Source organism: Xenopus tropicalis, chromosome 7 (genome assembly GCF_000004195.4).
Source record: "Xenopus tropicalis strain Nigerian chromosome 7, UCB_Xtro_10.0, whole genome shotgun sequence".
Taxonomy (NCBI): Eukaryota; Metazoa; Chordata; class Amphibia; order Anura; family Pipidae; genus Xenopus; species Xenopus tropicalis.
Window position 1 is genome coordinate 38,778,859 of NC_030683.2, and position 23,520 is coordinate 38,802,378.

The 23,520-nt window shown below is 39.2% G+C and overlaps 1 protein-coding gene across 2 annotated transcripts in view; it reads right to left on the reverse strand.

Moving 5' to 3' along the window:
- hk1 (hexokinase 1) overlaps positions 1-19,871 on the reverse strand; it is a 59,613-nt gene extending 39,742 nt beyond the window's left edge. Inside the window, exon 1 of one of the 2 annotated variants that reach the window (XM_031904752.1) lies at positions 19,742-19,871. In XM_031904752.1, coding sequence (XP_031760612.1) covers positions 19,742-19,753 — 12 coding nt within the window. In that variant the 5' untranslated portion in view covers positions 19,754-19,871. Of the gene's footprint in view, positions 1-9,539; positions 9,685-19,741 lie in introns of those variants that run through there. The other variant, NM_001102731.1, reaches the window with a different exon arrangement.
- Between the last annotated feature and the right edge of the window lie 3,649 nt (positions 19,872-23,520).

Consider the following 23,520-nt stretch of genomic DNA (forward strand, 5'->3'; position numbering starts at 1 on the left):
AATGATATAAATATTGTTTCCTTCAGTCATGGGAATATACAATCACAGCCAGCAGGCAGCTGCCATTTTGTGGGCAAGCTTTGTATCACCCCAAAATCTTGTGTATGTGCTAGAATGGGGGACCTTAGGCCCTTGCCCATGCACTGGCTACACAATTAGATGGTGAGAAGGTAGGGGGAATGTGAGTGCTGTATGGAAAGTTTAAGTAATTGTCTGCCCCACCTCTATGCCTATAGAAGCGGGGCAGGCAGTATATGATTGACAGCTGGGATTTTTAAATGCCTTTACAATGGGTTTGAATGTGTTAATATAAAGATGAATTTTGGTTTCATGATTAATTTGAAAAGGACTTTTATTATACAGCTTTTCATGTCTGGGTGACAGGTCCAATTTAAAGCCAGAGTTCATTGATCTTCCCATGTGATCCACTTTAGCAAACCAATAACAATTTTCTGTTATATTTTTCAAAAACGTACGGTAGCAAACTGTATTAGAATATTTTAGGGTCTACTATGGTAGCTGTCAACATTATTTTAGTAAATTCAGTTGCAGTCAGAACACCCCTACTGCTAGTGTTGTGGCTCTATGTTGACATGCACTGATACACTGCTATTTCTTTTGCTGCTAGAATGATAAGTAAACTATTCTACTATAAATGTATTTAGAGTTAAACTGGCAACTGGTAAGCTTCCGGAAAAAGGAATTTACCAAGCTATGCAGAGCATGACCGTACCTGTCTAATCTACAGAAAGTATGTGCAATGGATTCGAAACAGGCCTAGTACAAACTACATCACAGTTTACATGTAGAGCTACAAAACAAAGTGTAGTTAATTCACAAACCACAAAAAAGATCCATTACAGTGTATCTTAAAGGGCTATTGTACATATTATACTGACTTGTACTGAATACTAATGAATACCATTGCTAAACTCCTCATTAGGACATGTTACTGCTGGAGGGGGTGGGTACATACGGTGGCTAAAGGCAAACCGATTGTATTTTTCATGTGTACTATGTATCCAGAAAACCAATTAGTGATTTGTCAAGTTAACTGGGGGTTAAAGGGTATGTAAACTGTAACCTTTAGAAACTTTCACATTCAGATTCAGATACATTAATTACACATTTTAATGGTGTTAAGGTTTATTGTATATATAACTGCACCTAGAAGTTGTCCATCTATCCCTTTCTATTCTCCTCCCTGATCATTCTGATTTTTTAAACAATGTAGCAAAAGCTAGCTGATTACCAGACCTGTGAGAAAACATGGATTTTTGCTAAATTGTATCAAAAAGCACTACACAGTGCAGCAAGGGACAGACAAATACTGATTTGCGTTACATTTACAAATAACTTTAAAAATAAAAATAGTATTTTCTTTCTATTATGTAACATTTTATTTTGGGGTTTACATCCCATGTGAAAGCAAATGCTTATGGTAATAAAAATATTAGTTCGGTCAGTGTTCGATCAGTGTTTCCTTATTGATTTTTTTTTACACCAAAAAGAAATGTTGCTAAGAATCAGAGGTAAAATGCTGGGTGATTTCAAACCTGGTTTTACTCTTTTGGTTACACAGTAATATGACACTGGTGACAACTATAAAGAAAGCCAAAAAATGCAGTAAAACTGGAAGTAGCAAACTCCAGCACAGCCGACTCCTGGAAACAATAGTAATCCCAGAAAATGCAGTCTGGAATTAGTACAAAAGAAAATTAATCACATTTTCGGGAGGAACAAGGTACAAATGAGGTTGAGGAGTACTAGAGAAGTGGAAAGCTGTGAGCTTAACTGTTACTGAACTACAACTCTCACAGTCCTAATGCTAGCCTAGACATTGGTGTTCCAGCAAAGTCACAGACTGGAGATCACTGATCTAGGCAGTAATCTGTGCTGGGACTGTTGTGGAATGTGGAATGTGTGTTCTGTGTTATTGGTTTGTAGGTATTCTGGATTCTGTGTTCTGGATTCTAGAATAAACAACCTGTTTAGCTTCAACCACCAACCTACTCCCTGGGTATTATATCTTGTCCAGAAGTTATCTATAGCCTGCAGAGAACTACTTTGGCAATGCACAGTCATGATGAGAGGAAGTTGTACCATTTGCAGAATGCAGCCGAACACAAACTGGCCAATTTTCAAATATGTGGCTGCTTTATGGCCCAGCCAATTGCCTACATAATTCATTGGATGGCCAGCCTGCACTAATCTGATCCATGGATTTCATGAAATGATTGAAGTGCAGTTTCATCCTAACTCTGACTGTCTAATAAATAAAGGTACTTGATGAAGTCACTAACCTAACAAGTTTAATATTTGCAGCTTTCAGCTCTAGTGGGCCAGTGTACCCCCCTTTTTAACACTGGCTGAATGAATAGGGCTTGACCTGAACATGTTTTGTGCACAATGTTTTAATTAAAAAATGTTTCTTTTTGTTCTCTCTTACTTTCTTGCACAAAATCTGAAATTGAAAGTAATGCCACATTCTACTTCCTATTCACAAAAGCACAATCAAAAGCAGCAATCCACTGAGAAGCTCACTGTAAAATTACTAACAAAGGCTGTGGATTTGAGAAGGAAAGGGTTTGGTTATAGGGGGATTGTATTGGTAGTGCTTATATGGACCGGAAGCAGAATGTGACTTCACTTTTACTTTTATATGTTGCTCTGTTGAATGCAGAAAATAAAAAAGCATACGTATAGACAAAAAGTATGTTCGGCACAAGCTCTATTCATTGCACTAATGTTATTATAAAGGGTATAATGCACCCACATATGGTACAATTCAGTCTGAAATGACCTAGTTGCAGATCTATTTGTGGTGATTAGAAATATTTTAAATGAGAACCATAGTCTGCTATTGTTTTAATGAGCCCTCCAACAGTTATGTGTGGGTCAACAAAAAGTCAGCCCTCACTCGACCATAACCTGCCCACACCCAACCCAACCTGGCAATCTACCTGTAACTAACTTTGCAAGAAATGTAACTTCAACATTTTGAGTGGTCAACTGCCTAGCAGCATTGTTTTAGGAGTCAGAACCAGTAGTGCAGAGAGTGCTTTCTGTAGCCATTACATTTACAAACCTTTGAAAATGTGTAATTAGTGCATGCTTAGAAATGAAGATTGTCTATATAGTGATCCTTATGCATTAACATATATTTATTTAATAGTTAATAAGAACTACCATACTGTTTCCTCTGGTAGATAAAATGAATAGCACCAGTAAGAATGTGTCAGGAGCCAAATGGTGACAAACAATGGTAACTATGTTTCAAAGGAAATCCCTACTCTCTCTCTACACAGGAACATCCTTTCTGTACTCAGTAGGACAAGCAGCCATGACTTCTTTATGTTATCTTTAAAATCATATTCATGTACACTCCTGCCCAAGCCTAAAAATCCTTAAGTAAATGTTAGATCTTCTATAAAACTACAATCAACCTCAAACTTCTTATAATTGTATGCGTGTAGTCTTCTTCTCAATGATCCCAGCCAAGCAGCTGCAGGTACAGTGAAGTCTGCATTATGCTACTGTATACATAATGTATGAGCGTACAGTATCACAAACTAACACACAAATACACAGTCTACAGCTCACTGCATCACTTATATTTAGTTTGACTCGGTATTACACTGATGCATTACGGGATTTTTACAATGTCTGTGGATGTTGCACGCTTGTGTGTTATGCAATGTCACCTCCTCATTTTTTCTAGTGCACTTGTTCTTATTGGAATGTGAAATTTATGTGAAGTGCCAAAATATAAATCTAAACTGTGAAAACAACATGGCTTTTCTTACTAATAACTGCAATGGTGGAGTATTTTGATCAATTATTGGCCATATTTATAAAAGATGAAATAGAGCAAAAAAAATATTGCTAGTAGGAAATTTCACTGCACTTCTGTGGGATTTTTGGGGCATATTTATCAATGTTTATGAATATTAAAAGCATCTGGTAACACTTAGGGGCCCATTTACTTAACGTTGTGTTTCTTTTTCACGATTTGTATTTATTTGTGAAATAATACAAATTTTAAGTGGAGGAAATTAGATTTTTTCAGCATTTATTATGCAACAGATCTGAAAGTAAAAATATGCCAAGCTATCAAGGTCATTTAGAAGTCAATGGCAGCTGTCAAATGGCTAAACTTTCTTTGCTTTGTGGATTTAGAAGTTTCTGGGGTTTTTTTGACTCTTTCACAAAAATTTTGAATTTTTTCTGTGTTTTTTGTTTACTTGTGCTTTTTTTTAAAAGGCTGTTTTAATAAATCACTTGGCATTTGTGATTCTAGAGAAAATGAGTTTATTTGTGGTTTTAAAAACCACTAAAATTAGAATCCTGGTCTAGCATGGAACATATCAGCAATCAATGGAGCCATTCTGGTACAAAGAGACAAAGGGAAATAAAGTGACCTTTGCAAGGTCACAAGGATTGTACATGTTAGATGTCACCATAACACAATGGGTTACAGTCAGAATAACCTTGCATCAATGCCACCACCCAATGTTCTACATGTATATGAGAGTCTGCGACAAAGCAGTAGCTTGAAACTGGTTATAACTGAACTGCCACCTCACTACAGTAAACAAATTGTAGCACAAATCAGCAGGGCAGCATAGCACTCCGTGCCAGTAACATAGTGCAAACCAGACTCGTCCACTTTTTGGTTACGGCTCCTCGGACTCCGGTTGCACAAAACTGTTTTAGGGAACAGGGGACAAGTGTTACATTAGACTTAGCATGATGCATTTGGGTGCTTACTACTCACAGTCATATATTAACAGAAGAGGCTACTTGAACATGTATATATGTATTTATATGGGTTCTATCTAGAAACTGTTTTACAGAAAAATCCAAAATACAGGAAGGCCATCTTCCACAGAGTCCATTTTATACTAATAGTTCTTATTTTTCCCTTTTCTCTGTATTAATAATATTGTACCCTATACTTGATCCTAAATAAGCTGCATAAGCAATGGTAGAAAGACAATCCATTAAGGATTGTTTAATTTTTTAATTTTTTTTGTTTTTTTTTGTCAAATTAGGTATTAGGTTTCCATGTTTTTTTACCCACAATGCAGTATTATTTTTTATACAGTTCCAGCATGAGATGTAGTGATACATCTAACAATTGCCTGTGCGCTTTGGATACAACTGCTCTGAAAATCTTTGATATTGGATTATCATCATTTCCAGCACTCGCCATCAAAATGAAAGATCTGTGCATGATTCTTTAGGTGCAAGTAAACTACATGCGAGCTCTACGTGTGATTCATCTGAACCGACTGTCAGTGGTCAGTGCCCATTGGTACTTCGTGCCAATATGCGCAAGGGGCTGTTTTAGATGCAACTTCTCTCAACAAGTGATGCTGATTAGTGCAATGACTGTGCCACAACTGCACTTGTAGGGTTTATTTATTAATAAATAAACGATACAGTCTCCTATCACATCCCTGTAACATCTAACATCCTTCCATGAGCTTCGCAACCAGCTGTATAATGGTAACCAGACTACTACTGGCTGAGAAACACCTCAAACAACTTTTGTATTCCAGTTAGCCTCCTCCATTCCCTTCAACCAGTTCTAAACAGACAGACATTCAGGTCAAACAACTCTATGCAGGGGCTAAACAGCCAAGAATTCACTCTGCTTTTTAGAAAATCTCCAGGTTGATTTATAGATACACCAGAGAGCTGATACTGGGTTTATGTAGTAATATGAACAGAATCAAGGTGGCCATACACAGGCAGACTTGAGCTGCTGATTTGAGTCCTTCAGAGCGATTCAAGAGCTTTTCTGCCTCTGTATGGGGACCCCTGATGTGCGTACCTGACCAATTTGTCGATCATGCAGGTTTTATTTTCCTATCGGTTCAGGCATCACATTGGCTCATTGCTCAGAAAAGCGGAGCACAGGTATGGGATCCAGAAAGCTCAGAATTATGGAAAGCCCATCTCCCATAGACTCCATTTTAATCAAATAATTCAGAATTTTGAAACTGATTTCCTTTTTCACTGTAGTAATAAAACAGTACCTTGTAACTGATCCCAACTAAGATATAAATAATCCTTATTGGATGCAAAACAATCCTATTGGGTTTAATTCATGTTTTATTGATTTTTTAATAGACTTAACGTATGGAGATCCAAATTAAGGAAAAACCCCTTATCCGGAATACCCTTGGTCCCGAGCTTTCTGGATAATGGGTCCTATACCTGTACATGGAGAAGACCCACAAGCACAGGCAGAACATATAACCTCTTTGTATGCAATGCCCTGGTTGGAATCAAACCTAAGACCTCAGGAGTCACACCTATAAAGGTTAAAAATACTGTTTGCATACTTGGTTACCAGGGTTACTGGGCAGTTTTAAAAGGATGGTCATTAAACAAAAATCATAAGATAGGTGTTGACTGTGAATGTTATAGAAACAATACGAAACATGGAAGTGTTGCAGCCTTCCTTCTGCTATTATGTTTCTTTATGCTCTTTGTAAAACTGCCTGTTAGCACTAAACGATTTCGATGCTCCTGTAGCCTCAGTGCCTCTTGCAATACTTTGGCATGACAGGTATGGTAGGCCCAGCACATTAGAGTTAGTCTTATGTAACACACACTGACTGAAAACTTCCTGAAAATTATATATATATATACAGTATATATAAATGATTTAATATTGCATTTTACTGTTTATGTGCATGCCAGGACTGGTTGCTATTTACAGGCTTGTTGTATCAGCAGAGAAAGCATAGAGGAACATTTAACTCCTGCCAGGTAACAATCAGCACTACTATAAAATATATAGTAAGATCTATTTCTTATTGCTACAAATAATGCACATTATTGGGCAGATTTATCAAAATGTGAATTTAGAGCTTAATACATAAAAACTCACCCATGTTCTATTCATTCCTATGGGATTTTTAGAAGCAAATTGATCAAATGTTGAGTTCTAGCCTTTATCCATTGATAAATACGCTTCTGCTGGTATTGAAACTATATTTATCAAAACATTAAACAGATCCCCCTCAACAGGTCCTTGTGTGGTATTTTAGGGATAATTTCAAAATTCACCATTTGAAAAATATGCCTGTAAAAATACCATACAAATGAGAAGACAGCAGTTAACTTTCCTTCTGGCAATCTATGATGGGCTCTTTTTCACCTTTTAGTAATCAGCCTGTAATTAAAAGTCCAGTGACTGAGCCCTCCTCCAGTCTCTACAAACGTAGCTGAATCAGCTATGCAGATCAACCCATTCTAATATCATGTCACTTCCACAGAGAGCTAAATGTTTGGATTTTCTGTGAGCTGACATTCTATCTGGGGTTTCACCTTGTCCAAAATGAGAGAGTAATGCACACACTGCCTTTCCAACTGTGTGACTTGCACAGAGTTACAAGAAAAGATCTCTATTGACATCATTGCACAGGCCATTAACGGTTTAACTTTTCCGGATAGAAAATCAATACTAAAAGTTGCCACATATTAAATACATTAAATCAGGCTGGGTACATTCACTCACTAAATATTCCAGTATGATAGACTCCTCTGTCTATGATGCTGAAGGAAATTTGCACTAAGGGATACTTCAGGGTCTTTTTGGAATTCTACAAATCACAAAGTTTAAGGCACTCATGTGCCTGTGTCCCAACCTATAGCTCTCCAGAAAAACAAAACTCGTTTTCACACCACAGTTTTAATCATTAAGTCATTAAAACCAATGAAACAAAAAATGACACATTATTACTGCTACAGAATAAACCTGTCTATAGTATTACTATTATTGAACATTTACTATACAGTTATATTTATTTTACTATAAAGTGAAATTACATAGAAATACTAATTGATACAAGTTTTTTGTTTATTAGAGTTTACATAATGTATACACATATTTATTGTTCTAATAATAATAATATGCAGCCCAGGGAAATCCTAGGTAATATGAGATCTATATTTGTCAGAAAGGTCAGACCTCCCCAGAGGAAGTGACACAGCACAGACGCATGCGTTGCAGCAGAGGTCACATGCCTGAAGAGCTTCATATTCTAGGGATGCGCTTAACTCAGCATCTGGGTAGCAGTAACTAAGGGCCGACTAGGAATGGGGATGCTGAACTGGCAGTTATGATGCATCAAGGGCAGTCCTAGCATCTGAAGGCTTACACAGCAAGGTGTGCCCTTGAATTTAAATCCTTACTATTCTACTGAACAGAGGAAGATGAGGATTAGTAAGAATAACTGCTAGTGAAAGGAAGGCAGGATACAAGTGAATACGGTAATCAGGGCCTGACCTCAAACATTAACCTCTCCTTATGAACAGAAGGTATCCCAGAAGGCACCACTGACACAGTACATTAGAAAGGCCCTAATACTTTCCATTATAAGACATGACCACAGATAGATAGATGATAGATAGATAGATAGATAGATAGATAGATAGATATGATATAGCAGATAGATAGATGATAGATAGATGATGATAGATAGATAGATAGATAGATAGATAGATAGATAGATAGATAGATATGATATAGCAGATAGATAGATAGATAGATAGATAGATAGATAGATAGATAGATAGATATGACTGATAATAATAGCTGGATAGCAGACAGATAATGGATTCCTCCCACTTGAGTATAGGCCCAAGACATGACCACAGATAGATAGAAAGATAGATAGATGAAGATGATATAGACGATAGATGATAGATAGATGATAGATAGATGATAGATAGATAGATGATAGATAGATGATAGATATGACTGATAATAATAGCTGGATAGCAGACAGATTCCCCCCACTTGAGTCTGTATAGGCCCAATGGCAAGAACTTTACAATGAAAGAATCCTAAATAAAAATTGGGACAAATGCAGTAACCCAGCGTAGCTGTGTGGGGATTTGCTCCAATTACTTAAAATGGGAGAGACCAATAAAAGGCAGGTTGCTGACTGGTTGCTATGGGTTACTGCATTAGTTCAGTTAGTAAACCAGCCCCTTAGACACCAAGATGTCACATATTTTGCAAGAGACACAGGTTCCAGCAGAATATATGCTAGATGGTTTATGTTGAGTTTATTTGATGAGCAATTACATATGAGGATGTGCAAAATATGGATAAATTCCAAGTACCAATCAGGTGTATAAATAAATATATATAGGCAGCAGCAGATGGCAGGCAGTGTGTAAGTGTCAGTGCCCACCCCATAAGGCTTTTATCTGTACTGTACAAGGCCTAAGAGTCCCAGACTGGGAGCCACAGAGCAGAAATGTCACCGCATCCTGCTCTCAAGGACACTGCAGACGGTCCTACCCTTCCTCAAGCTTCCTGCTCAGCTCCCCACACATGCTTATTTCCTGTGTCACAGAAGCCTCATCATCACACACTAATCCCAAGGGACAGGGATGCGCCGAGTCCTATCTTTTCCCTACAAAATGGCCCTGGCTGGGCATATGATACGCACATAGGATTCCACTGCTCCCCAGCAGCGAGCCAGAACATACACGCATCACTGGCCACTCACCTTCTTCAGCTGATCATCTTTAAGTTCTGTGAAGTAATATGCTAGCAGCTGGGCAGCAATCATCTTGTCGGTAACGGCAGAGCTCACAGGCGCCTATATACTGGCAGAGGAACCCAATGTGCTTGTGCCCAATTATACAGCAGCCCCCTGATCTGAGCACTGAGCCCTCTCCTTGTCTCTGCCCTACAGCCTCACAGATGCACATCTAGCAGGAACAGTGACATATTAAACACGCCCCCTTGCTGCCTTCTGATTGGCTGCAGCTTGCGAGCCCTGCAGTACCGGGGGGAGAGAGTCAGTAGGAGAGTCAATAAGGGGGGTGTAAGACGTGAATGCGGCTCGGAAGGAGTAAGGGTGTGGGGATGTGCAGCTGGATATACTAGCTCTCAGGGACTGGGTGGGCTGAACATAGTATGGGGAGGGGGTGTACACAAGGCGCCTAAAAAAATAAAATGAAAGCCAGGAGTTGATGCTGTGCAGGAAGGGGCACAGACTGATTGGTAGTTGCCCCCTTGGAAGGAAGTGGGCTGGTTTATTTGAGGTGTCTCAGACCTCTCTTCAGTTCTGTTGCACGTCCAGCACGTACTGTGTAACTCGCAATGCTGTGATGCTCCCTCCTAATGTACCATCTCCTAATGTACCATCTCCTAATGTACCACCTCCTAATGTACCACATCGCTACGATTCTCCCCGGCCGAGCGGGCAAACGGGCAGCTTCCAACTTGTATAGATCGGGTGATAGAGGGTCTGCCATAGAGAATACTTTAGATTTTTTGTTTTTGTTAAAAAAAAGGCACAAGTTGCATTAAGAACCACCCCAAGGCACTTCCATACTATTACCTGTCTGTGTGGCAGAAGGAAGAGAAAATGGACTGTAACTGGTTTATTGTATTTTCATCACAATAAACACTGTACTTTCCCTAAAATGAATGCTCCCTCTGCAGCTGCACACATAGAGCTAACAATCTATTTTAGTTTTACCCATGGCGCAGGCATGCAAGGCACAGGAAGAAGTGACTCCTGCACACATTACTGGTGTTTCTCTTCTGTGATGCACAGAGAGATAAAGGGACTGCTACTAGAAGATAACAATTAAAAACCACTGCTGTAATGATTTATATCAGAGGCCGATTTGGTGGCTTATCTGCCCCCATGGTGGGCCTCCCCCATCGATACCTGGCTGAAAACCATCCAGGTGTCGATTGATTTGATTTTCGGGGACCACATTGCTCACTGATGCGGCCCTTGGTCTGATGGCACCTGTACCCATAATTCAATGGTTTGCACGGGCATATCGGTAGAAGATCCACTCCTTGGCAGCCTCGCCAAGCAAGCAGATCTTAACGTGTATGGTTACTTTAAAGGGGTTGTTCACATTTGAGTTAACTTTTAGTATCATGTAGAGAGTTATATTTTGAGACAATTTGGACTGGTCGTCATTTTGTATTATTTGTAGTTTTTTAATTATTTTGATTTTTTTTCATCAGCTCTTCTGTTTGGAGTTTCAGCAGCTATCTGGTTGCTAGGGTCCAAGTTACCTTAGCAACCAGGGAGTGATTTGAACAAGAATCTGGTATTAGAACAGGAGAGGAGCTATCTGGTTGCTAGGGTCCAAGTTACCTTAGCAACCAGGGAGTGATTTGAACAAGAATCTGGTATTAGAACAGTAGAGGACTTGAACAGAAAAACAAGTTTTAAAAAGTAACACTAACAATGTTTTGAAAGCTGTAAAGAGGCAGAAGAAGAAGACAAATATTTAAAAAAAACTATAAAAAATAAGTCTAGTGCCACAGAGCTGAGTCTCGGCCTGTGTTTTTCCGAAGGCCAAGAATCAGCCTCATGTGAAAAATGAACATAATTTACTAAGGTACCACAATGCTAAATTAGCTAACAGAGTAATATTATTTTACCACAGTTATAGCATTTTTGCACTTGGTATTCTGATTCCAGAATTGTGCCCATGTACGACTCGCCTACAAAGCAGTTATCACAGATTGTCTAATAAGTGTAAGTGGTAAAACAGGAGTTCTGCTATGAAATTTATGGTGGTCACCAGGGTGACAGGAGCAAAGGTCCCCATGGAGTGAAAGTGGCCACTGGTTGAGGCCTGCTACAAAATTGCAAGGTGCAATAAGTTATAGCTAGATCAAAAACAAAGAATGTAGAACATGGAGTGGGACGGGCCTGTAGGTTGTAACCCAGTCAGGATACATGATACTTTGTATCAGTGTTAGTAGGGAAGATACAATGAAAGGCAGGCCAGTCATTTTTATGTTATAGAGCTAAGCAACTTTTCAGCTTGTTTCATTATTTATTTTGGATGTTTTCTGAATAATTACCATTACTGTTATAATTATTTCCGATCTGCAACGGGAAAGGCTGGCTGTCAGGGTTTAACATTATACTTATATACTTATATTCAGACTCCTATTCATCTTATATTCTGACTTTCAAGCTGCTGCCTGGTTGCTAGGGTTATTAAGCCACAAACAGCAGTTGAAATAGTTGAAATAGAGTATTCCACAACAAAAAGAATACATATATCAAACACTATAAAAATGTAGACCAACTGCAAGCTGCCTTAGAACACTGCTGTCTGTATTGAAACTTAATTTTAAAGTGGACCCGTCACCCAGACATTAAAAGCTGTATAATAAAAGTCATTTTCAAATTAAACATGAAACCCAAATTCATTTTTATATTAACACATCCAAACCCATTATAAAGGCATTTAAAAATCCCAGCTGTCAATCATATATTGCTTGCCCCGCCTCTATGACTTAGGCATAGAGGCGGGGCAGACAATAACTTTAGCTTTCCGTTCAGCACTTCCTAGATGTCACTGCACATCTCACTTTCCCCTCCCTCCTCATCATCTAATTGTGTAGCCAATGCAAGGGGATGGGCATCTGGTCCCCCATTCTGGCACATAAACAAGATTTTGGCATTATACAAAGCTTGCCTTCATAACAGTGTCCTCAAAATGGTGCCTGCCTGCTTTCTTTGACTGTGTAATTCCAAGACGGAAGGAAACACGATTTATATTATTTATATAGCGTAAGTAACGTTTATTTAGCTTAACTAACAATATGGAAAATAATTTGGAGTTGTGTCTTGGGGTGACAGGTCCCCTTTAAGGATAATAAGGTTAATTTTAAGGTGACAGGTGACTATAGTCATATAACTATATAACCATCTTTTTTTAGAACTAATTGTATGGTACAGCAGTCATTCCATAGTGACACCTGCCAATTCGGGTCCCCACCCCAACAAGAGCCCCACCCCAGTCACAGACACGATTCTGTACTCTTTGGGCCAGCACACCCCTGCCGCGCATGTGAGCACAAACATTGCATTGTATTTTATTTTATTTGCTGCAAGAGTTATAGGCAGGGTGTGGACCTGGGCTGGTGGGGCTCACAAGGGCCAGGGGCCCACTGGGTTTTTTCCCGGTGTCTTGCTGGTCCAGTCTGACACTGCATCCCCAGTTTAAGAACAGCAGTAGTATCACATCCCCAGTTTAATAACAGGTCCCACTTGCACTGTGCCTTCAAAGTGTGGTCCCTTTGATTTTGCTGCATTATGTGTTGCCAGTAAACACACAGATCAAAAAGTAAACCGGATATGTAAATTTTACAGAATTGAAAATTAGCTAAAGTTCACCCTTAAATTAATTTTTAATATGATGTAGACATTGATATTCTGAGACGACTTGCAGTTGGTCTTCCTTTTTTTATGGTTTTTTAGTTATTTAGCTTTTTGTTCAGCAGCTCTACATTTGGTATTTTAGCAGCTATCTGGTTGCTAGGGTCTTGTTTACCTTAGCAACCAGGCAGTGGTTTATGTAAGAGATGGCAACATGAATAGTAGAGGGCCTGCATAGAAAGATAAGTAATAAAAAGTACCAATAATTTTAAAATTGTAACCTCACAGAGCTATAGTTTTTGGCTGCCGGGGTCAGTGACCCCCATTTGGAAGCTGGAAGAAAAGATTTGGAAGACAAATAATCCAAAAACTATTGAAAAAAATAAAATAATGAAAAACAATTGCAAAGTTGCTAGGAATAGGCCATTCTATAACATACTAAAACTTAACTTAAAGGTGAATCAAATGTGAATCAAAATGTGATATTAGAGCTCACCACAGAGCTCTATTTATCAATGGGTGAAAGTTAGAGTTCACCATTTAAGAAATACGCTTCTAAAAAACCCATAGGAATATATAGAACTTGGGTGAGTTTTTATGTATTAACCTCTTAACTCACATTTTGATAAATCTCCCCCTAAATGTTTTCAATCCTGCAGGTACATAGCTTTTAATTTTGTCCCTTTTTTCATTTTTTTGCTTTGCCCCAGATGCCGCCTTTACTAAATACATGACTGCATGTTCATTGTTTAAATCTCAGGGGAGGGGGAAATATCTCAAGTTAAGTAGCCTACATTCCTCATGCCAGGGCAGCTGCAGATCACAATATAATCTGGCCAAGTCATGCTTACAGCCTGTAGTGACACAGCACACCTCCCCCACGCAGTCAGGCCACCATCAGTGTAATCACTACCGCCCCAGGTGCAATGGTAAATACACTCGCCATGAGAACAATAACAGAGTCTGTTACAGGCGGGGTTGCTTGGAGTCTGGGTGTGCTTCTAGTAACGCTCAGCACTACCCAAAAGCTCCTTGTTAATGTTATAATATTGCAGGTATTTTACCATAACCAATAACTATAGCAATAGCTTGCCTTTATACTAGGGTGACCACATCAAAAAGTCAGAAAAAGCTTGTAAGATTGTAAATATGCTAAATTAAACCTTTTTATTTCAGGCAGTTCAAGAACCTACTAGGAATGACTCTATTTTGGGCTTACTATATCTAATATCTAATACTACTGAACTCATCTCTAACATTTGTGTGGGTGAGCATTTGGGGAACAGTGATCACAACATGGTCTCCTTTGAGATAATTCTGCAGAGACGGCTCTATAAGGGAGTAAACAAAACACTCAATTTTAGACGTGCAGACTTTGCCAGTATAAGGGCATCTCTGTAATGTATCAGCTGGGAACGTCTTTCACAGGGATAAACACATATGGAAAATAAAATATCTTTAAACACATCAGCAGTAGAAAAGCAGTAGAAAAGCTTTTGGACAGGGTAACATTGCAAATCACAATACTATAAGTTTGTGCCATTATGGGTTTATGAGTAACAGATCTTGCCAGATTAATTTAATTGCCTTTTATGAGGAGGTGAGCAGGAACCTCGTCATAATTGGAAAACTGGGCAGCAAACTGGAAAATGAGGTTTAATGTTGAACAGTGCAAAGTTGTGCACTGTGGTAGAATTAATAAAAATGTGAGTTACACACTAAATGGTAGGGTAGGGGGATCCTTAATTGAGAATGATCTGGGGATTTTTGTAGATAACAAGTTGTCTAATTCCAGGCAGTGTCATTCTGTGGCTACTAAAGCAAATAAAGTGCTGTCTTGTATAAAAAAAGGGCATTGACTCAAGGGATGAAAACATAATTTGCCTCTTTATAGGTCCCTGGTAAGGCCTCACCTTGAGTATGCGGTGCAGTTTTGGGCTCCAGTCCTTAAGAAGGATATTAATGAGCTGGAGAGAGTGCAGAGACTGCAACTAAACTGGTAAAGGGGATGGAAGATTTAAACTATGAAGTTAGACTGTCGAGGTTGGGGTTGTTTTCTCTGGAAAAGAGGCGCTTGCGAGGGGACATGATTACTCTGTACAAGTACATTAGAGGGAATTATAGGCAGATAGGGGTTTTTTCTTTTTTTCCCATAAAAACAATCAGCGCACCAGAGGTCACCCCTTTAGATTAGAGGAATGGAACTTTAATTTGAAGCAGCGTAGGTGGTTTTTCACGGTGAGGACAGTGAGGTTGGGAAATGCCCTTCCTAGTGATGTGGTAATGGCAGATTCTGTTAATGCCTTTAAGATGGGCTTGAATGATCTTGATCTTGAACAAGCATAGTATCCAAAACTATTGTGATACTAAAATCTACATTTAGTATCGATGTTGGTATATATGGTTTATGTATGTGAGTGTATTGATAGGTCAGTATAGGTTTGTGTGTGCTGGGTTCACTTGGAAGGGTTGAACTCGATAGACTCAACCATATGTGACTATGTAACTTGAAAATTCAGGGACACGTCTAGAAAATCCAGCTAGCAGGGCAAAACTGATTGCAGTTTAATTTAAAGGAGAAGGAAAGGCTAAGTCACTTGGGGGTGCCAAAATGTAAGGCACCCCCAAGTGAATCTAATCGTTTACCTTGTACTCCGGGCTGATGCCCCTGTTAGGAGAAAGCTGCACCAGCCCGGGGTACCTGTATCGAGTGCTTCCTCTTTCCGTGTTCAGTCTGCCGGCAAAATCCCTGGGCCGGCGCATTCGCAGTAGAGTGAAAAGCCGTTTTTTTTCACTCTACTGCGCATGTGCAAGCACAAACACGGAAGAGGAAGCACTCACCATTGAGTCCTATGGAAGGCTTCCAAAATCATGCATTGACGTTTCAAAGCCAGGTTTTCGCGCTGTTTACGATCGTTTGGATAGAAAAATTTTTGTGACTTTCGGATCGCAACCACAATATTTTCGTATGACCAAGAAAATAATTTTCGCGCAATTTTCGCACATCAGAAATTATTGTGGGTACACCAAATTTTTTCCAATCGTGCTTTTAATTGGCGAACATTTGTGGTTTAATGAATGGGTCCCTAAGGGTAAAGTTAAACAAGGTGGATTGTCAGCCTACAAAGACTGATAATCTGCCCCTACGCTAAAAAATAGTTCTAGTTGTGCAGGTTGCAGGTACACGCAGCCGATATGGCCAACACCACGTCTGCTTGCACACAGGCGGATACAATGATTCTGGGCACAACTAGAAGTATTTTCAGAAGTAGATTATCAGCCTGTGCTTATTGGCAAGTTGACAATCCACCTTGTATGACCTTGCCCTAAAGTGTTAATGAAATACATTCATGGAGGTGGAGTGAAGTTTTGTGAATATGACAGTTTTTGCATAGGGAGTAACCTGTATGTTAATAAATTAAATTATTTTACAGGTGAAAATTCCGATCACAGTATGCATTTGAAGTTGTCTGGCGCCACACTGCTTGCAGCTATGGGTGTAAACAATAGTTTAGCTGACTTATAGCATATATTTTTAGAAACATCTAAGTAACTATCCAACTGTCATAATAAATAACTGTAAAATAAATGTTCCACCTGATCATCATATGCTGCAAAATCAATGAAAGAAAGCATGAAAGAGAGAGAAAGAAAATGAGAGCCAACTTAATGTAACTAGAGCAGTAAGTGACACTGCAGGAATGCTAACTGGCTTTGGCTGATTATCAACTGAATTATAAGCAGCCCTTACTGGAGAGATTGAATTGTGGACCATTTAACCCATAAGGTTGACTGAGGTGTCTAAGTTTATGTGAGCTTACACAGAAATGTGCATTATCATTAATGTGGCAACAGCTAAATGCTGCGCAATGTGGAGATAATCCTGGGTTAGCTTCTCTTAATATTTGCTAATGGACTATACACTCATAGGAAACGTTCATAACAATGGTAAATGGGACTCCGTTAATGAGGAGTGGTATGCACCGTAGCTCCTTTGTATAAAACCTACCTGCAGAGAATATATTGATTTGTGGGAAGGATCCTGTGAATCTGCAATTATAAAAGAAATATATAGAACAGAATCCCTGCTCAACTCTTTGTGGCACTGTTTAATATCACTGGGTGCTGGTTGTGTTCTTACACAACACAACACTACTAAAATATAACTGATCATCCAGCAATTTGACCAGGTCTATAATGTATTATAACAAAAGAGTGAAACTAGAGTTCACCACAGTTCATTAGCAGAAATGTTAACCAACCCCATGTCATGAGGTTTAGTCCTTTTTTAAGGTCTGAATTCATCTTCCTCTTCACACTAAATGATAGTGGATCATTATCTCCCTCGACATGGAGCTGGGTGACAGCTCTGCATTAGAGAGCTCACAAGTTCTCTATTCACATTTTGGATTCTCAGGTTTATAGTTATCAAAAAGTGAAAATTCCATAACAATCCATATTAACCCTTTGATGTCTGTGTTTCTAAGGACCCTATGCAAGTGAACAGAGTGCTGTTCAACATTCCTTATTGTGTTGCACTCTGTTGTACTATTATAATAGATTTCAATCGTTTTTATTTGGAACATATCTAAAAACCACATAGAAAAAAGGGCACATCCTCAAACAGATGTAAAAAAAATAATTGTACGTTCCTAGGGATGCACCAAATCCAGGATTCGGTTCTATGTTCCTGGCCGAACCAAATCCAAATCCTTAAAATCACGTGACTTTTCGTCACATAAACACAAAAGCTGAAAAATTTTCGCTGTGCATTCTCATTGACTCATACGCAAACTAGGATTTGGATTCAGTTCGGTATTTGTCTGAACCTTTCACAAAGGATTCGGGGTTCAGTGAGATCTCAAAACTGTGGATTCGGTGCATCCCTATACATAGTACACAACAATCTATACCCAACACCTATCCATGCTTCACATGCTGTGGGACCTTTGCACGTGGTTTATTGCGTCAGGTGCAAGCAACACCTGCCCAAAGCTTCTAGGTACTGCTTCTTGTACCCTGCTCATGGTGAGTGCAACTTCCCCAAATGCTTGCTTTACTTGGCTATCTATGCACCTCCAGTAATGAATTTACCAATTATGTGGGTCTTTGTTGCACTTGTGTGAGGTGCAGAGGACAGTGCTAACTGCTGCAGCCCTATGCGTACCACCTGTCGTTTGCCTTTACCTTTGCAGCCTGTGTAAACTTCTATATCTGAATGATGTGCATGTTAGGGAAAGAGGCATCAGTGGTTATACCTACATGACTCTCCCAACTACTTCATACCTTGTAGTAGTAAAATATTCACACTTTCTTTGTTAATTTACACCCCCTTTCATTTTCTCTGTCATAAGAGAAATTGCTTTGAAATGTCAGCATGTAACACATGCACACAGAGACCACTGGAATTCCTTTCTGTCTGCTTCCATAAATAAAATGCATGCCACAAATTTCAAATAAAGGTCAAGTATTGGTTTCAAAGTAAACATAGTGTAACTGTGGGTAATACTACATTACATCTAAGCTTTGTGAAATATGGACAGAAAAACCTCAGACTAGCTCTGCTTGCCATGATTATCATTCATGTAGGGCTCCTTAGAAAAATAATTAACCTGGCTAACACTGAAATACATCACTTTAACAGCTAATATATTAATTATAATTATTATATAATATAATTATAATTATGCAAATGCAAAATAATTTATTCAAAATATAACGTACAATTACATCACAAAGTAAGAAGCAGGGAACACCCATATAATATACATAAGAGGTTTTCTTGATACTTAAAGACGTGCTCAGAAAGTGATTAAAATATGTAATTAAATCTGTTTTTAGTACAACTTTTTTGTTATATTCCTAGTTAGATGCAACAGTAGATTAAAGATGCTCTATTACCTGCTGCATTTTTTCCCATGACAGTATTCCTTGAAGCCCAACTTGTAAAGCTCTACATGTACGTGGATTTACATTCACAGGCTGTACAGATTACTACTGAAGGTGCTTCCATACCATTTCCAGCAAGCTGTATTCTATACCAATTGCCAAATCAGAATGATCAGGCACTGCATTGTCCATTGTCCATGACATCTGTCTCAGATATATCATGTCCTTTTGGGTAAGAAGAAAAGTAATTTCCCTTTAAGGCAGGGATCCCCAACCTTTTTATCCCGTGAGCAACACTCAAACGTAAAAAGTGTTGGGGAGCAACACAAGCATGAAAAATGTTCATGACGGTGCCAAATAAGGGCTGTGATTGGCTATTTGGTAGCTCCTGTGGGGACTGGCAGCCTACAGGTAGTTCTGTCTGGCAGTACATCTGGTTTGTATACAACCAAAACTTGCCCCCAAGCCAGGAATTCAAAAATAAGCACATGCTTTGAGGCCCCTTGGAGCAACATCCAAGGGGCTTGGGAGCAACATGTTGTTCACGAACCACTGGTTGGGGATCACTGCTTTAAGGACTCTGCAGTCACAACAACAGTATTCAGTATGAGAAGCTAAAGAGGCCTTTGGAATTCTCTGTGAGACACAATGGAACTAGGAGCACGTACCTTTTCTGTCATTTGTCACACTTTAGCCTGTTGATCCCCACAGCTGATATGTTCAGACCTCTTGCTTTCTTGCTTTGTATTATGAACTGCCTTGAAGTTTTCTTATACAACAGGCAGATTTCATCTTTTAACAATTCAGCTCTTTAGTCATCTGCTTGGAATGGCATTTTGGTTTTGTATAAAATAAATGACCTTGCAAATTATCCAAATTTCAGCCTGGCAGTGAATACATTTTGTAACAACACTATTCATGCCCAGTGCAGAGGCATATCTACCAGCCCCAAGCATTCCCTTTCCAGGCTAATGTTTTATTGGCAAAATATTACTTCTTTGCATTTTTGGTGAAGCTTCCTATCAATAACAATAAAGGGAATTTTTCATATTTTTGATAAAATATATCCTTTAAATAATGATGACAATGATGTTCATTATTATTATATTATTCATGATAATAAAAAGTATAATCAAATCTTCCTCATTATATCAGTATGATTTAATCTTGGTCCTTTGAAATATTTCTTAGGGGTATAAATGTAAACAAAGCAACATTTTACCCATAATTGCAGCCAAGGTAGTGGCATAATAACCCCCATGGGTTGCCCAGGATTTCAGCCATGGGGGTGGGGGCATGGGGTGTGGGCCCAGGCTCCCATAGTTCCTTAGCTGCAACACTGCAGACGCCTGGTTTGCTAATCGTTCTGGCACTAAATAGCCCTGTATTTTTTAAAATATTTATTGTGTTTAATAAACATAACCATCAAGAAATACAAATAAAAAAGGACCAGGTGTGATAATATTTGAGATTGTATATCAAATGTAGCCCCAATTATGTATTGTTCATCATTAATTTGCTTCCAATATTCCAATACTTGTTGATATTTATCGGGGCTTCACCTATGGATATATGAACTGGCTGGGCCACTGCTACGTGACCTCTAAGCAGGGCCTGGAAAGGTCTGTAGCTCTGATGCCATTTAAGGGCTATAAGGGCTATAGTTTTGTGAGCCAAAAAGCAAGATTCCCTAATACAAGTTATTTGATGTACCAAGTTAGAAAGATTTTTAGTAATACCTAACACACAAACCTTTGGAGTTATAGGAATATGTATATAAGTTGATAGTCGTTCAGTTACACGACAGACATCCTTCCAGAATACAAGCTCATAAGTCAAGTAATAAAAATCTGTGTTTTCTCGAGGGCAACTTGCAGTTACTGTTTATTTTTTGCAGAGTTATAGGCATAATGTTTGTTGTAGGATAAGAATATAAAAGAAGAAACTATGGGCATTGAACAAAACCATAATAGGAACTTCTAAGGCCTCTGACCAATTGTCATCTGTCACTTTATCCAGGTGCTTTACCCAATTTGCTTTTTAATCAAGTAGTTATATTCTCGGGTGTTTAAAAAAGACAAGAGTATATTAAAGAGATAGGTTTGTAACATGATATGTTTGAAAAATAGTCCATTAATTACTTTATGGGCAAGGTTACATTGGCATTTTGGGCCATTGTTTCTTAAGTGTATGTTGAGTATGTCAAAACCAGGCTATTGAGGGGGTTGAGAAATTCTTTTGTATCTATGCGAAAGAATTAGACAGGCCATCTGTAAATAAGTCAGAAATCTGTCGGATGCCACCTACTTGCCATGTCATTTGTCTGGCCAAACCTGCAAAACCCACCAAAGAAAGAAGGATTGTAAATTTTTTTGGTTGCACCGGTGAGCAGTCTATGTAATATAACTTTTACTAAAGAGTCCTAACTTTACTGCCAAAATAGTATATAGTCCCTTTTAAGCAAGCCCTAAAAATGTGCAGTGTAATAACTGTCTAATGAGGAATATTACATTGCGAAATGTACATTATTATCATTAATGCAATTTTTTTTTCCCATTAATGACTTTGTGACACGATGCAACATGACATCATTGAGCGGCAGTTGAAATCCAATTACGCCATCTTGCATTGGCTGTAATGCAGTTATGCCGCCACATGTATTGTGTGCACATGTGCAGAAGTGGAGGAGAACTTTGTGTATTGGATGGTATTACAAGCGCCGGGCGACCTACTGCGCACTCTTCAGGTGCCCCAGTCACAGGACTCATCTCCTTCTGTGTGTTGCGGTGCGCATTCTGGAGCATGCACAATAATGTTGGTGCCACTCTGCACGTGCAGCGATGTTAATGGGTGCACTGATGTCACTTTGGCACCAAATTTAAGGTTTAATAATGCTGCCTTGCTTGTTTTTATTGGCCACGCTGGCTCTGAGTATCCAGACCCTGGCTAAGCCTTGCCTTTGTTTGCTCTGCTAGTTTTTGACTTCTTGCCTGATTTTTGATGCTGAATCTTTGCTGCCTGCCACTGACCTTTTGCCCGACTCTGACGTTGCCTTGCAGCAGAAAGTTCCAGGGCCCCAAAAGGGGGTCGGTGAAGAGCTGGGTTGCCAGGGCTCTGATTCCTAATTTTGATACCTACATCCTCTCTGCCCATTCCTCTCTGCTTTCAATCTCAGAAACTTTTAGGGGGCCATTTACTGTCTGATTTTTTTTTTCCAATTTGATCCGAATCCAACAATTCGGGCTAAAAGTTGCAGAGATCATGTTGAAGTGAATGGCAGTCAATGTCAATTGTCCCTTCACTTTTTTGAAAGATCCCTCTTTTGCTTCAAAACTTTCAGATTTTTGAAGCTGGTTTTTGTGAATTTAAAATATTTGAGTTTTCACAGTTTATGCGACTTTTCACAGTTTATACTTTTTTTAAATGTAAATGTAAATGTCAGATATTCATGGAAATGAGTTTAGATGAAAATAAAGTATGAGAAATGTTAGAGTTTTAGTAAATCTGCCCCTTAGAGCCAGATTCATTCATTTTTGGGCAGTCACTAAGAAACCCCAAACCTGAAATAATTGGAGCCAAACTGTAATTTCAGCTTTTAAACAAAGTGATCAAGCAAGATTTTTTTTTCACAATCCAAGTTATTATTCAGCAATTTTCATATTTAACAGAAATCTCTAAGGGCATAGTCTTAACCACTGCTGTCCAAGGGCTGGATTTTTTCTGTCCTATGTGGTGAAGGGCCAATAATGGAATCTGACCCCTCCCCTTTTTAAAGCCGCACTTACTTCAAACCACACCAGTGTTATCATATGAGCTTTAAAGACCATACCCACAAAGGGGGCAGCATGCTCAAAAAACAAATTGGTGCTCACTGTAGGGATATCACCCATCACCCATATGTGAAAGAAGCTTATTGAGACATATTAAGCCACACCCTTAAATCCATATGCCTCCTCCTATGGCACACACAGGCAGCATAGGGAAGGCAGAGTATGGCGCATACAGGCAGCATAGGGCAGGCAGAGTATGGCACATACAGGCAGCATAGGGCAGGCATAATATGGCACACACAGGCAGGGTAGGGAAGGCAGAGTATGGCACACACAGGCAGGGTAGGGCAGGCAGAGTATGACATACACAGGCAGGGTAAGGCAGGCAGAGTATGGCACACACAGGCAGGGTAGGACAGGCAGAGTATTGCACACACAGGCAGGGTAGGACAGGCAGAGTATTGCACACAAAGGCACCATAGGGCAGGTAGAATATGGCACACACAGGCAGCATAGGGCAGGCATAGTATTGCACACACAGACAGCATAGGGCAGGTAGAGTATACAGTACATACAGTGACACAATGCCAGTGCTGCGAAGGTGTGAACAGGTGAACAATGGGGATGGTAAACATCTGAGTCTGAGTTGTGAACAATGCAGAGTCTTGCAGGTGTGA